Source organism: Helicoverpa armigera, chromosome 16 (assembly GCF_030705265.1).
Source record: "Helicoverpa armigera isolate CAAS_96S chromosome 16, ASM3070526v1, whole genome shotgun sequence".
Classification (NCBI taxonomy): Eukaryota; Metazoa; Arthropoda; class Insecta; order Lepidoptera; family Noctuidae; genus Helicoverpa; species Helicoverpa armigera.
Genome location: NC_087135.1, coordinates 9,578,329 through 9,595,363, shown reverse-complemented (window position 1 = coordinate 9,595,363; position 17,035 = coordinate 9,578,329). Strand labels below are relative to the sequence as shown.

Below are 17,035 nucleotides of genomic sequence, written 5' to 3'. Positions count from 1 at the left end.
TCACTTCAAAAACTTTTCGAAACACCGACGAACTTTCTGTCAGCAATTAGTCCAAAACAAGGTTTAACCAATTTCTTAGCAATGGTACAAAATTCAAATTTAGAATACACTCTCACGCAAGCTCGGCTAACTCTTTTGATGCTAGAAACATACTACAATCGTTAAAACCCTTTGAAATACACGTTAAGTCCTTAAAACTAAGATTTCGCACAAGTGCCCGCTTTTTTTGCAAAAGAGTTTATTATGTCTATGACTATGACTGACAGTAAAACGGAAGTGGTCTATCCCTGTCAATGTCTATCCCACATCCTACTGTCATGTCACTTTTCCCTATGTTCGCCGGTTGAAAGGATCCTGTTCAGCAGTTTTCTTGCATTTCACTTTGCCAGCAATTTCAACGTTTCAGTCTTGTATTCTGTGCATTAGCATCAGACAGAATTCAATTTTGGTGTGGTAGCGTGTTATCTTACGTGAATTGTTTCTGGCACAGTACAAAATGCCGAAGAAAGCTCCCAAAAACGCGTTCTTCTATTTTATGCTAAATTATAAAGACGAACAGCAGAAGAAAGGCATCAACTATGGATCATTGGCTGATGTCTCAGTTGCAGCGGGCGAAGTCTGGAAGGTAATTACTTTTTTTTTACTTAGGTAGGCATGCTTAATTATTTTGTAAATACAATGTCGCTGGCGCCATTACGAAAACGGTACTGAAGGAGTCTTTTTTGCATAAAGGTACATTGTGGTAAAGCCATAGTTAGTCGAAGAAGTTCCAACCAATATGAATTCCTAGTTTTCATGTAGCTTAGAATGTAAGGACAGTATTATTATAAGCTACCGCATGAGAAATATTATAGCTAACTAGCTTCTGCCAGCGGTTTCACCCGCATCCCGTGGGAACTACTTCCCGTACCGGGTAAAAAGTAGCCTATTGCCTTCCTCGATAAATGGGCTATCTTACACTGAAAGAAATTTTCAAATCAGACCAGTAGTTCCTGAGATTAGCGCGTTCAAACAAACAAACAAACTCTTCAGCTTTATAATATTAGAATATATATATATAGTGTAGCTAAGATAGGCCTTTCACTAACCCGTTGTATGAGAGTGAAGCTAGGCCGTAGAAACACGCGAAACACAATTGATGGTCAGTGGGTTGTCTAAGTGATTGTCTATTGTTTTATAATTAGCGCCATACACAAAGTTAACGCACTTTCCCGCAGACTGTAAACCCACAAGAGAGAGCCCGCTGGGAAGCCAAAGCCAAACAAGAGAGGACAAAACAGAATATGCCAGTTATCAAGTACACGTCTACCGGGGTCCCGCTAACGCACATCGAACAGCAGCAGAAAGAAATACAAGAGGCAATCCAGAATGAAATTGATGATATCCGGAATATGGTCAAAATAAAGGCCTTTAATCAAAGTAAGTGATAATGACCGTCATGTTGGGGATATTATAAGCATCCTTTGTTTGGTGGTTTATACAATCATATTAATTTATTATTAATTAACCTGTTGAATATCGCAGCTTAGATATCTGCAAGGCACTATGGATTTTCTACTGCTTCATAATTGTACTGCCAAGTTGCAAAAGTTCACTAGTTTTAGTGACACTCTAGTTTCATCAAAATCCATTCAACCAATTTGCAAGTCTGTTCATTTCTTGTTTATGGAAAACAACAAAAATGAACAGACTTGCAAACTTTCATTTTTAAATTATTAGTGTGATTACACATCTTTATTTTGGTGTACAAACCAACCAGTCACAAATCTCTATATTTCTCTGATTTTACAAATGGTGGTATCCAATTTTGGTATCTCATTCTTTCTTCTTATTCACAGGCATTCAGGATGAAGACTTCTACTTAATAGATGTGAACTATTACTGCAAAGCGGGAAATACGTATGTGATAGGAGAGAGCACTGTCTTACGATTCAACCTGAGGCTTGGATACCAGGATTTCTATCATGAACTCATCAACCCTGGTAAATATTTGATTTAAGTTTAACTTACCACCTGAAATACTAATAACAGACAAAAATAGTAAACCATCACTAAAATTGTATACTCATTTTTAATGCAAAATATTTACCAAAGTTTTAACATATTGCTAACCTATATATGAGAATAGGTGTTCAAATTCAATTATCAGAAGTGCAGTTGTGACTAAAATAGCTGGTACTGTAATTTGCTAGTGTTAATAATAATATTTGGTTTCAGAAATAAGGGTATCAAAACCATTTAATTATTTTGGTCACTATATTTAATCCTTTATAATGCTTTCATGTAAACACTTGTTCTTTGAATTCTTTTTTTTTTTAATTAAGAAGTCGTACCTACGTATTTAAATGGAGTATATCATTTCGCTCTCTAACACACGTCTTTGGGTCACAGGTCGCATCCCCGTTGGCTACGCATCAGACGTGAAACACGGCAGCACTGAGCTAGGTCTAGACATGCCGGACGAGACTGAAAACCAGTCTAACTACATAGAAATACTAGCCAACATCATTGACTACCTGAAACAGAAGGATAAGAACTTGAAAGTTCTGCCGCCTTTGTACACTATGCCTGAGAAAGTGCTGGCTGTTCAAGACTTTATTCTGCAAATGAGCAATAAAGCCCGTAAGTTACATTATATGTAAACCTTTTTTATTCATCATCATCATCATCTCAGCCATAGGAAGTCCACTGCTAAACATAGGCCTCCCCCTTAGATCTCCACAGATCCCCTTAGATCTTGGAGGTCGTCTGTATTACTTTCTTAGAATCAATATAGTAAGCTTTTTCATTTACAAACTTCTTGGAATCAATCTAGCCTTATGTGATTCAGCTGAATTTTACATGTACGTCTTATCTGACCTTTATTTTGAAAACATAAGCATGAGTAACATGATCACTTACATACCTTGATAAGTTTCTTGTTCATTTTGGTGCAATCAGATACTTTTAATTTGACATCATATAATTGGGTTACTTCAAACGACGTATGTCTGGTTGAATTTGAATGTATACGGCGTGATGCGACTTTTACTTCATTATTTATTAATATTTGTAATGTATAGCCTATTTTGAATGTTACTGTTAATAACCGACTTCCAAAAAGGTGGTCACTGATTGACATATATTCCACAAAAGGAATCATGTCTAGGCAGTCAAGTAAAACATGGTTATCTTACAAACTCTTTGCTAAATAACAATAATATTGTTTGAAGGTGAGGACGAGCATATCTTCCGCATCTACAAGTTGGACACGCTGTTCTTCTACCTGATAAACAGCATCAAGTCCAACAAGAACGAGGGTTTCCCTAAGGAGTCGCTCGCTCTCATACAACTCAAGAAGGACCCCTTCAAGTATACACCGGGACTGGGCTGTGAGGTAAGTTCAAAATCTGTTCAAACAAACTTCAGCTTTATTATAGATAGAAGTAAAAGCGTTTAATAAGTAATATTTAATTTTCATGTGGTAAAATTTTAGAGATAGAAAACACAAATAATAAAAAAAAAACAATTAAGAACAATTTGTCAATTAAAATTTCATTTGTGCAAATCATCATTTGTTTTTCCTTTATGTAACTGTTTTACGGGTTTTATAACAAATATCTAACAACTTTAAAAATATACATAAGACTTGAGTCAAAATGTTGCTCTTTCTTATAGCGTGTCTAGTATACTGACTGCCTCATTGGTTTAGTGGTCGAAAGCGTGAGTGCTGTGCACGAGGTCTCGGGTTCGATTCCCGGGTCGGGCTGAAATCGGTTTGTTGGTTTAAGAAACTAACTCAAAGCAGTCCGTAGTCTGTAAGTTGGTGATTGATACATCCGTGCAACATAAATAACTTCTAATTCTACTGATCTACTCGTTCCAGCATCACGAAGCCAACGAGAAATCAATGGAGTGCACGAGTTCCCGCACGCAGCGCTGGGCGTACACCATCATGGATAGCTGCTGCCCAGTCGTGGGCATCGACATCCAGCCCGGACAACATGTGCCTAAGGAATATGATGTTGATGTAAGTGACTAACCTCCCCACTCAGAGACATTTAATGATTACTTAAGCACACTGAATGTCATACAAATCCTTCACTAAGAAATGGCTTAAGTAACCATTAAATGTCTCTGAGTGAGGAGGCAAATACTTGAGTTGCGGGATTGTTTGAAAGAGTTACCGCGGCCCTCGTACATAAAGAGCTTGAGAAGGAACATGGTGGGTTTTAGTCAGTAAGAGACACTCCCACATGCTGCACCCACAGCGGAAAGGGTCATTTGATGATTTCCCATTAAAAAAAATTAATAAGGACATAATCTATACTAATATTATTATAAAAAAGATAACTTTGTTTGTTTGGTTGTAATGGATTAACTCAAAAACTACTGGACCAATTTTAAATATTCTTTCACCATTAGAAAGCTATATTATCTGCGAGTAACATAGGCTATATTTTATCCCGGTGCGGGCAGTAGCTTCCACGGGACGCGGGTGAAACCGCGGTAAAACGGCTAGTAGTAAAGAAAAGTTTACCTGGGAGCTTGAGTCCTTACAGTGTTCTGAGTGTGAAAGAATCATTCCAAATCCAATAATTTCTGCAAAAATGCAATGTTTGAAATGTTGCTTATTCCGTGTGTATTGGTGTTTTCAGGGCATCCTGAAGTACAGGGACGCTAAGAAGGTGTGGAGCGGTCCCACTGTGGCTGGGTTTAATGTAAATATTATTATAGCAATTAATAATGATCTTTGTTATAGTGTTTCAATGTTTTTTGATAGATAAATAGACGTAGAATTTGTAAATCTTTGTATTGTAAAACTTTAGTGTTGTGGTGGCCTAGCGGGTAAAGGACCAACCTCTCAAGTATGAGGGTGCGGGTTCGATCCCAGGTCAGGCAAGTACCAATGCGACTTTTCTAAGTTTTGTATGTATATACTTTCTAAGTATATCTTAGACACCAATGACTGTATTTCGGATGGCACGTTGAACTGTAGGTCCCGGCTGTCATCGAACATCCTTGACAGTCGTTACGGGTAGTCAGAAGCCAGTAAGTCTGACACCAGTCTAACCAAGGGGTACTGAGTTGCCCGGGTAACTGGGCTGAGGATGATGATGATTGTGAAACTTTGAAGAAAGTCTCAGGATAATGCTCTTGTGTCTTCCACAAATCTTACCAAGGAAGTTCGCCTTCCAAAGTGTTTTGATACAATGATTGACGAATTCTACAGATATTAAACTGACGAAAGACATCGGAACCTTTAGCTAAAAAACTATAAATACTAATATCTGATCTATCATTCCTTGTATTGTGGACTTTTGAGTTTATGTCGTTTAGGAATACAAATTGTACAAGTTTGCTATAGAAACACAATGTCGTAAGTGCCAACGCAAATGAGGTGCCATTCACGAAGGATTAACTCTTATGAGTTGGTTTCTTCCATTTTCGTAAACTATTTAGATGACGGTTGTCATCTTTTCGCTGTCAATTTAGACTTTTAGGCCCAGCGCACACCGCTGGAAGCGCGACGGAGCACATTTGAATTCAACAATTTAATGTAAACCTTAACAACCTTGACATACGGTCTACAAAAGAATAAATTCGCATTTCTCCGCTCGGGCACGTGCGAGAGCATCGGAGAGCATCGCTTGTAGACCGTATGTCAAGGGAGTTAAGGTTTATATTCAATTGTTGTCTTTAAACGTGCTTCCAGCGGTCTGCGCTGGGCCTTAGGTAATACCTAGGATATTTAGTGAAGTTGATGTCAATAAATGTAAAATTATTTGCAGGATGCATCGTCATCTTGTAACTCAACAGTGAACGATTCCTTCGAGGCCCCTCCCAGTCTCCTTGAATGTGAGTATAGAGCCCTCTGTTTGTATATTTATAAACTAAGGAACATATTATCTGTGTCATATACCTCCCCACTCAGAGACATTTAATGGTTACTTAAGCCATTACTTAGTGAAGGATTTGTATGACATTCCGTCACTAAGGATTGACTTAAGTAATCATTAAATGTGTCTGAGTGTGGGGGTTAATTATGATTTTGTCAATCTATGCCGTTATCCGTTTATGAAAGCCTATTCTATTATTAGAAATAATAAATGACAAGTAAATTGAATTTTGAATAGACAAATTGTTGTATTAAATATCTTTTTATATGTTTCCATTCAACTTTATGATCTGTGTACATACTTTCAAATAATTTGAAGATTGCTGTCCATTTTAATTTTTAGATACCAAACTGTTTACTTTATTAAGTGGGTATGGTAAAGGAGCATAATTATTTTTCATTATATGTTTAGTTATGAATGTGTGTATATATTTGCAGATGTTGGCAGAACGAAGCGACTCGAAGCTCGCGTGCACGCGCCGCAACGCATCCCCGACGTCAATTGTAAGTTACAGGCAAAACTCAGTTCTAAATATCATTATACTCATTTCTAAAATCACCAGTCTCACCAAGTATTGGGTGGCCCGGGTAACTGCGTTGCGGAGGTCAGATAGGCAGTCGCTTCTTGTAAAACACTAATACTCAGCTGCATCCGGTTAGACTGGAAGCCGACCCCAAAATAACATAGTTGGAAAAAGGCTCGGAGGATGACTCATTTCTAAAATCCAAATCTTCTTCTTCCTGCCCTATTCCCAACTTTATTTGGGGTCGGCGCAATATGTCTTCCCTGTCACTCGTCAAAATCTAAATCGATGAGTGAAATCATTTTTTTGTCATCTAACCACTTTTCCACTCTTCAGTTTCTTCTCAAATTAAAATTATTAACAGTTACCATCAGTTGTATAAAGGTCAATTAAAATTAAAGCTTCATTAAATCTATTGCTCACACTTTTTATCTGGTTGACAAAGAAAGAGTCACCAATAGATTTAAAGAAGCATTAATTTGAATGGAGCTTTGTGCAACTGACGGTTAATCACACATAATTATTATATTTCTTTAAAGTTAATGAGTAGTAAGATTGCTAAAGAAGACCACTTTTATCAATTTGATTTCTACTTTACCTTTGAAGGTTTAAGCGTAACAAGGAACATAGGGCATTGATTTACAAAAAACCTAAGATGCACACTCAACGTCTCAAAAACATCCTCACCAAATGAGCGCAACAATCAAAATTGTGCGCTCATTTTCTTTGTCCTAGCGACCACTGCGGTCGGAACATTGTATTGCTCTAGCTACAGTGCGTTGTAATAACGACTTTAAGCAATTCGCTTAAAGTTAAACTTGCAATAACGTATTGTACCTTAACTTGTACCTTATAGACAGAGACAGAATTAGTGTTCGGGGACACTTTCGAGCGTTAGTTTTATTCGAGACTGCATCTTGGATTTTTGTATATCAACACAGTTATTTATTATTTATTTACATAGATATTTACAATAAATATCAAAAACTATCCTAGTAAAACAATGACATAGGGACAGAGAAAGCGACTTTGGTATATATACTATGTGGTGATAATTGTTGTTTCAGTCGCCCAGCCTTTGTTACCTCCCGAGCTGACGGAGGAAGCCTTCCCGGCATTGTCTGTGAGCCACGGAAGAGGTATGACATTTGTTTCATTATTCAAACTTCAAATATTTATTGCAATCATGAGTGTTACAAGGTGTTATATAATGTAGAGGTACATACATGATACCCTGTTAGGGCGCAGCAATTTTAAAATACAGTTACTTACAAACTAGTTAATCTTAGGTACAACTTATATATTTACTTATATTTTTATTATATTCATATATACCTTTATTATTTTATTATCATTATATTTATACTACCTCTATTTACCTACTTATACATATTATATTTAAATGGTTTTATATTGCACACTATCTTACTGTTTAGTTCTGTCCTCTAAAAACTCTTTTATATTGTAATAACATTTTTGGATTAAGTATTGTTTTAATTTATTCTGAAATATATTGATTGTAGTTAGTCAGTATGAAATTTATTTATTTCATACTTACTTGTCTACTTGAATGAATTAGAGAACAATAGAAAATCAATTGCGTCTGCGTGGATCCGCGCACCTGCATACAAGGGGTTAAATAATTGGGGATGTTTATGTATTTCATAATGTATACAGTTACAGAAATGCATCCTTATACCTAGGGGTATACATTACACTGTTACGGCCCTTTCACACGGCAGTCCAGTTTTGCGGGACTGGCATTTTACTGTATCCTGCAAAAACGGACGCTGTTTTTTCACACGTAGTTCAGTTTTGCAGTAAGGTCGGTCCCGCAAAACTGGATTGCCGTGTGAAAGGGCTGTATCCTATTTTTTTGATCATTCCTACGCTAGTGATCATGCGAAATGATCGTGAATACTCTGCTAATCTATTGGTATTATCGGTGTACCATTGTAGGACGCGGCAGATAAGTTCTTATTATTTATAAAACAACAAATTAATGTATCCCATAGTTAATTAATTCGAAACTTATAACCCCGTTAGCGACTACAGTGAATATACAGTGAATAGCCTATGTAGCTTTCCATCAGTGAAATAATTTTTCAAGTCGGTAGTTTCGGAGCCTCAAAAAAAACAAAAGTTTCCTCTGTATTATATTGGTATAGACAAATGACAAAAAACAATTATTTTCAGGTCGCGGAATGGCCAGGCGGAACGTCAGAAAATAAAGCATTCAATGCCAATCTTTTTTTTGTACTGTTATGTAACATATCTGACATTTTTATTATTAATGGCTGTTCCTAATATTCTGTCTATCCATTTATTTACTCACTATAGAATTTTGACATGAGCCCCATACAAGTAATGTAAACTTCCTATCTCTGGTAAGATCAAAACAAAAGATAGATAAAATATAGGGAACGGCCGCAGACAGACGAACTACACAATACGTGATTGAAATTATATTTTACAATGTCATCGAATTATACACCTTATTGTTTGTGTGATAAAGTGTCAAGTTGTTTGAAAGTAAAACGAGTGGGTTAAAAATGATGGAAAACTATTGGTAGATTTCAATAACCAATCGTTTGTTGTTTTATTTCCTCGAGACAGACATTTTTCACTATGTACTTGTAAGGGGATTATTATTAGAGTAAAAATTCAATCTCTGTAGGGACTGAATCAACAGATTCGTTATAGAAATTGCCAATAAGAGTACTAGTTTATTTCATATCACATTACTGATTAGTAAGAATAAATGTAGTTTGTTTGTTTGTCTACAGTTAAGTTTTGTTATAAGTTCATCCAGCGGTACTCAAATACTCAATATAGCACTTGTTATATAATGCATATTTTTTCTAATATTTGGACATTGCGAAAAACACGAAATTAATACTAAGTTTCATTAAAATATAAGAATGTTATAATTGCTTTTTATTTACCATGAAATCAGTTATTTTTCTCACTATTTTATATATATCCATAATATTTTGTAGTTGATTTTCAAAAAACCTTATGTTGTATAGAAAAGTACAGTTAACTTAATTTGAATTTGTTTACCGCTGGTTTCTCCCCTTAAAAGTCTATTATAAGCTTTAACAGTTCTGAATGTCAGAACTTTGAAAAATTCTGAAAGAATTTCGTATACTGTCAGATAGTATATTTTTATTCGTCCATTTTTTTCTATATGATACAGGATACAGAGACTGTAAAACTAGCGTTAAGCATAAACTTGTTATTATGTTCATTTAGTATTTTACTACCTCTTTTTAAAAAAAATGAATATCGCACGCTCAGTAATAAACTAATTGAAAATTCACAGAAATTACACATCATTCATATTCCGAAAAATTAGAATCTCTTCCTTTATAAAATCGGTTCACAATATACCTAAATACATATTATATGGTACATAGCAGTATAGAGTGTACATAGTTCCAAAAAACCCTTTTGCACATAATTAGTTGATTATTGAGAGTGCAATGTGTTTTGTTGTAAGTCTACTCAATTTAGTTTTAATTATTATTTGAGTACTAGAACCGGGCTATGAATGGGTGCTCAAAAAATTGAAAACTGATTTGAAATATCTATCTAGTAGATCGTCATCAAAGTTTCAAGTACAAAAGAAGTGGTTTAAAGACAACAATCAGAAAATTCAACGAGCTTATAAATCCGAATTATTATCTGTCTAGCCTTTTCCCAACTATGTTAGGGTCGGCTTCTAAATATGACTATGATAGCGATAAAATGGACAGTTGAAATACATACCGAATGGACAAACTGTATTGACGACGCCTTGAGCAAAAGTAAATGAGCATATGCTTGTTAATCACAGGACAGGACTTTATTTGGTATGAGATACAAATGAATGGTGAATGATCTCATTTATATGTAGCCAACTTTAGGAACCACACTTCATAAAATAAAGTGGGAACCTAATTATTGTTTCCGTCTCCTGTGATTAACAAATCTAAGTTCAGTCTTACACCATTTATAAGAAAGGTCAACAAAAAACCAAACAAGACCAAATTTTATGACACGAATATGGGAAAAACACTATTTTAAGCACGCTCCTACATGAAAGAGACCATGAGATATGCATCAATATTTAACACGACAGATAAAAGAGATAATGCACCATGCAGTTACCTTTGATTAAATGGAGTAGGTTAACAGCGTACATACTGTGTTGAACAACAACAATTTAACTAAAACCTTACCTTACCGGCTTACCTTGAGGTGAAAATCTAGAATTTAATTGAATATTGCTGCTTGTAAATACATTTCTTAGTAATAATCCGTAGTAATTCTGAATGTCCCCAATATCCCAGTGTTGCCAGTGTGTGTGAAAGAAAATCCCATAGATACAATATTACTTGTCTAATAAATGTGCTATACTTATATTAACATGGTGCCAATAACAATATATGCTTTTTCTACTCCTGTTTTACCAAAACCAAAGTTATGTAAAGTTACTTTTGAAGGTATTTTGGTAGAATTATAATATTTTTGTATGTATGTAAAGCTAACTGTGATCTGTTATTATAGTTTGCAATGCAAGAAAAAACAAACATGAATATATTTTTGTAACTATTAATTTTTCTGAGTTGTAAATGGCTCACAGCTAACGGTCTTATTTGGAGAGCCTGTGAAATCGTTAAGCGTGAGCCGTGTATACCGACTACCACTATTTGACAATTACTTTGCGACAAGAAACCGAATTACGGAATACTTTTACTTGATAAGTATTACTCAACATTTTTTCAATATACCAAGTAGTTGATAAGTATCTATTCTATAAGAACAATATTTTCAGTGTCATGTATTTTAGGCTCGGCACATGCTGGCCACCAAACAAATTGTTAACGTGTTGTTGCATTAAAAAAAAAACAAATACCCATGAGATGTTTCAAAATGTATGAAGCCATGGCCCACTTTTTGTACACCATACTAAAAAATGGGGTAAAAAAATTAAATCACTTTTCAATGATCCAGTTAATTTAATTTGGCTTTGTTTTGACAAAAATATACACTTGAGATTGCAACACATAACAAAAAACCATTATGGCGGTAAGTTAATACTATACGCGGACGGTTCCACGGTTCTACCGCCGATGTCCGCTCGACAATGCTGCCGCAGACCATCAAACTATACGGATTGGTATTTACAGCTGTTCATAGATCATTTCAACATGGAACCAAGGCAGCTATGGTCGGTGGCCCGTTTGTGCCGAGCCTTACAGTGACTTGCACCATTTAAATTTAATGATAACCGAACCATTTTCAGTTGACCAATCGCCGATTTGACCAATGTGTGGCAAGTATACGGCTGGATATGGTTTGGTTATAGTTAATTGGTGCAGGTCTCCTTTAGCACTTAGTAATAGATCTGACTGCAGATTTAACCTGCACGTATTAAGACATTACTTATTTTGTGATTGAACTTGACAATTAAATTGTTTATAATTACACTTTTGTTTTTATTTCAATTTCTTTAGTTACTGCATTTGAGATACTTACAATAAATCATACATTCGAAGTGAGGAGGTTCTCTCTTTAATTGAAGTGGGTTAAAAATGAAACTACAAATAAAATAAATAAGTAAATTATTAATTTATTAATTATAGTAATTTATTATTAAATTCAACACGCTTATTGTTTATCGTGTACGTGAACTGTTTCTTCCGTGGGCAGTTCGTCCACAGTTTCGAGTTTGATTTCAGGGTTCTTTTCGACCTCAACTTCGACTTCCTCTAAGGCTTCCACGTCGGCTTCGACTTTGTCTTTCTCGGCCTTCTCTTTTTCTTTTTCTTCTTGAACGAGTGTGCTCATGACTACAGTTGGCAGCTCCGAATTCTTTTGTTCTAGTCTCATTTCTACCAGAATACTTCTTACTAGTACGAGCACGTATATTTGGTATACTGTGAAGAAAGTAAAATGATTTGAATCAAAAATAGTTTTTGACGTGACAACGTCTTATAAATCGATGGAGCCGGCTGTACGCACGAAAAAACATGACTCATGCGGCGTTACCTCGCTCTGAGGCGTTCCGTTTAAGGCTTGAAGTGCAAGCGAGAGCACGCAGCGAGCGACAAAGAGGCACAATCGGCAGCTACTCACGTTGTCACGTTCAACTATCGTCAGTAAAACGACTTTACAGACAATGGTTTTTTTGACACAAATGTGGTTTAATGGAACATATAAAAAGCCGGAAACCGGTACTAACTATGATGACATATTATGATGAATTTTAGAAGGAAAATTATATAATTTGATGTTGTATGAAATGTCGTGATACTCACAAATGCTAAGCACCAGAGCGATGGTGACTATAACGCCGATGGCCGCCACCACCATAGAGTAGAACATGACGGACGCGATAATCGCTGCCATGCAGTACTTCATGTACACTCGCATCAGCTTCAGGTCTTTCTGTAAATAAAGATAACAATATGATGACATGATTTTAAAGGAAATAATCCAATAAGACACGATTGAATGACCAAAAATGCTAACTAAATTAAACTTCAACTTTTTTTCCTGTTTCTTGCATATTGACCGCTTTGTACAACCGTTTTTGCATTAAGAATATTGAAGTACTTCCGCAATGTTAATTAATGTAAACTTGTCACCTGAAAACTAAAACTGTATTTGGTTCAGGCTGAATTTCAGCTCATAAAAGTTGATTTTCGTTTGATGATTCGGATTTTTGAGAAAGTGTAGGAGTCACTTTACCTTTACCTACCCATTCATTCAGGATCAATGAGTAGGTACTTAAAGGCAAGGGCGGATCCACCGTTGTGGGCACGATGGGCATGCCCACAACCTTATTAGACTTGTGACGTCACACTTTTACGGTTTTTTGAAATCGATAGGCTGATGATAACACAAGGGATAAAATAAGACTTTTTTTTGTTGCATTTAGATAATTTTATGACTGTTGTTTACTAAGTCGAGGTCACCATATTTTTTTCTAACAGCTTTAGTTTTTGAGGTACTTTTGTATCCCAAAACTCAAAAAAAATTCGCGCTCGCTACGCTCGCGGCTTCTTCACTTTGCGGTGACTTGAGTCCAATGTCGAAAACGTTCGATTAGTTTAAGTTAAAATTGAAAGTAGAAAAGGATAGCACCCCCATAACGCCCTCTTTCACCACTTTCTGGTTAAGAAGAAGCGGTGAAGAACAAACTTTCCAGCAACACAGCTGTCTATTACAATAAAATTGTTATTATTTACAATAGGCACTATTTTACATTTTTTTTGTTGTTTAGGTACTGTTTTGTTCCAAAACTCAACAAATTTCGCGCTCGCTACGCTCGCGGTCTTTTCACTTAGCACTGGCTTTTTTTTACTTGTTTGGGTGATTTCGTGTCCCAAGACTCCAAAACTTTGTGTTCGCTACGCTCACAGCTTCTTAATTTCACAGTACTTTTTTTATAATTTCTTTAGGTAATTTGTGGCACAAAACTCAAAAATTTCGCGCTCGCTTCGCTCGCGCAACTTTATATGGTTATGTTCTGCGTCTTCGCTTTTGGTTTTATAACTACAACAAAATCTAAAAATTTTCCGGCTTGCTACGCTGGCGAAAAAAAAAATAATCACAATCTTTCCATATATAGGGGTGCTTTAGCAATGATTGCACCCGGTACATAAGCTAAAGACGGAACTGACAGTGAGCATAATATGCGTTTAGATATATTCCTAAAAAAAAATAAAAAATAAATGAGTCCTACATGAGGTAAAAGTTGAGAAGTGTACCAAATACGTCAAACCCATACATTGGCTTACTGGCTACTAGAAAAAAAGAAAACAATATAAGGTATTGATTGAAATATTGAAATATCGGATCGAAACTGACTATTTATTTTTTTAAATCGAGTATGACTTCCTCCTAAGTTTATTTTCATTCCTAATGCCAAAGTCCTGATGCTCAGAAAAAAGGAAATAGTTTAATTCAAAAGTTCATAAACGACTTGCATGATTGTTAATGAGCATGTTCATGCTCCGACTCGTACTTAGTAGCCGATTTTCTAGTAGCTGTGACCACAACCTTTTTTGAGGGCTGGATCCGCGCTTGCTTAAAGGAAAATCCCTTCTAATGCTAGACTTTTTTCATTCTCAGTTTTGATACTATTAGAGATTATAAAATAATGTATACCCGATACAACCCGCATAGCAGTATAACGTTGAAGGCCAGTTCAATGCAGTAGGCAGTCACGGGAACGGGCTTAGTGGAGTTGTCGTCCAGTATGGTGGCTTGTACTTGCACCAGGATGGGCGTGAAGCTGTCATCTGCTATGCCTAGGAGAGAGATTACCTGGAAAAAGAAGATGCTCATTATGACTAACAAAAATTATGATCCTGGCATTTTTATTGTCAAACTGCTTAATCAGTTCTTTTGAAGAAATCTGTGCTTTCTGTCATCAGAGTATGGTAATGTTTGGCTTTATTAAACACTTGGGATTCGAACCCGCACTCATGCTCATTATTGGAGCCCTTTGGTAAAAATGCGGATCTTTACAAATATAACATCGATATGTGATGCTACCTATAAAGCTGCATAAACCATTTACTCTAACACAATTTAATTAAAACTTGTAGAAGAAAATTATTTTTCCGGAAGTGATAAAATGAACCGGAAGCCGCCAAAAATAAACTTTCATACAACTGTAGAAAAAGAGAGTTCACTCACCGCTAAAAATATATTAAAATATCCAATAATCATTAACCCAATCCGGACAGGTATGACCCAGCAACACCAATCCAACTTGAAGTTCACTACCAAGTCCTTTACATAGTCGAAACTTTTCCCCATATTGCTTACACGTTCACTCCACTGGTACACCAAACGAATTGTACCAAAAATGCCACTGTTTTATAATTATTTGTCTTAATTAGGATGTTGGTTAATTAGAAGGTCAAACTGAATTATTATGTGCTAGTAATTCGCGTTAATTCTATGCGGTAATAGTGGACTTTGTGGTCAGCGGGATGCATAGTTATCATAGGTAAACCAATGTGGTATGATAGGTAACAATAGAAATTAGGTAAACGAGACCGACTGTTTTCAATCTTAGGATCTCTCCTGTTAAGATTGACAAATAAATAATGGATAATATAATTTACCATCAGCTAAAATGTGAATAGGTAACATTTTTAGTCAACTTCAAAGAATCATATTTTTATATGGGGACTAATTTCCGCTAGTGGCTTTGCCTGCATTTTGATAAATAAAGAATAACAGAGTTTACAGATATATACTTCCACCGCAATACTACAAAGTCTAGATAGAAACTTGGGGTAAAAATAAAATGGATAATAAGTAATAGATAAGTATATTTTATTTAAATATTCTGTATTTATAATAAAATTGTTTACAGGCCTATAATGCCTTTAACCATGATTCTTCCAGGGTCTTCAAATTGCTCGGTTATAGAGGATTTTTCTATAAGCAATACAATTTAATTTAATGGCTGTTTCTATTCATTTGGTCAAAATCTAGGTGGGGTATGGGAGCACCGTATTCGAAGCTACGAATAGACACCAATACTTATTATAAACATTATTTACAAGAATTGTTTGAAAAATCCTCACTAACCATTACATATACATTTGCAATAACTACACGCAGTAAATTATTTAAATAAATTCCATATCAAATGATTGCCAAAAATTATGCAGGGTGTATATTTGACAAAAAAAAATTATCAAGCCTCCGTTCCATTATACGGCAAAACTTATACCTGCCTGACTATTTCTCCAGATTTTTTAATTACTAATTTCAAAGGTGGATATAAATTACATTTTACAATTACTTAGGTTTTTGTTCTCGTTCAAGCCGCGGTAAAAATGTATAAATTTCTAAGATATCACCCAAAAGGGAATGGGCAGTGTTGTGTCATGAAAAGCTAACTTTCGCTTTAAACGACTTCAAAATATAAAATGTTACAACTGAGCCAATGTTTTAAGCAATACAAGGCACTCAAAATTAATGCTATTTTTTTATTTTATACTACGACAGGGATACTCAACCTTTGTAGCAAGTTCTGTTTTTTTATTTATTATGTTTCTTCTAATTTTGAATTTATTTTTGCTTATTTTTTTTTTCTAGAATTCTCTCGATACCTGAGTTTTTATTTATTTAACATTTAGCAGTATTTATGTTACAAGGTTTATTCAGCACAGAAGTGGAATGATATTATGCTTTTCTGAACATGAACTGCTGAATGAAATATGAAATGTGTTTGAAAAGATTGAGTATATCTGTTCTACAATATAGGAATATACTAACAAGAGGAAAGTAACAGAAACTTTCTACAATAGACTTAAGAAATTAATATGGCGTGCACTTGTCATACGCTTTTAACAAGAAATATGTATGTTTTATGATGAATAAGAAAATGTTTTTGGAAAATTGGCAAAAACTTTGAGATACAGTTAGAACTTTCGAGATAATATGAAAATTGAGTATTGAGAAGTAAGAATTTAGTCAGTACTTATGTATATTCAATCTATTGATATTTTGAGTAAAGTTAAATTCTCTCTAGATTATCTAAAGTATAGATATCAAAAAAGACCAGGACCAAGTCACAGTGACAGCAACAATACATTCAGGAACAATCAAAATATGA

General features: G+C 35.2%; 2 protein-coding genes across 2 annotated transcripts; one reads left to right on the top strand and one right to left on the bottom strand.

Annotated features, from left to right (window-relative positions):
- The first annotated feature begins 351 nt into the window (after nt 1–351).
- On the top strand, nt 352–8,950 carry LOC110372150 (protein maelstrom homolog). The gene is made up of 11 exons (XM_064038560.1): nt 352–625; nt 1,218–1,419; nt 1,839–1,982; nt 2,392–2,622; nt 3,213–3,376; nt 3,866–4,009; nt 4,638–4,700; nt 5,772–5,838; nt 6,317–6,382; nt 7,470–7,541; nt 8,599–8,950. The coding sequence occupies exons 1-11, from the start codon at nt 497–499 to the stop codon at nt 8,631–8,633; spliced, it is 1,317 nt and encodes a 438-aa protein (XP_063894630.1). The 5' UTR covers nt 352–496; the 3' UTR covers nt 8,634–8,950.
- Nucleotides 8,951–12,052: 3,102 nt separating this feature from the next.
- On the bottom strand, nt 12,053–15,268 carry LOC110372158 (uncharacterized). Its single transcript, XM_049844359.2, has 4 exons — nt 15,097–15,268; nt 14,563–14,721; nt 12,708–12,837; nt 12,053–12,326 (listed from the first exon to the last, which is right to left on the bottom strand). Exons 1-4 carry the CDS (start codon nt 15,217–15,219, stop codon nt 12,058–12,060), a joined length of 681 nt encoding a protein of 226 aa, XP_049700316.2. The 5' UTR covers nt 15,220–15,268; the 3' UTR covers nt 12,053–12,057.
- Nucleotides 15,269–17,035: the final 1,767 nt, after the last annotated feature.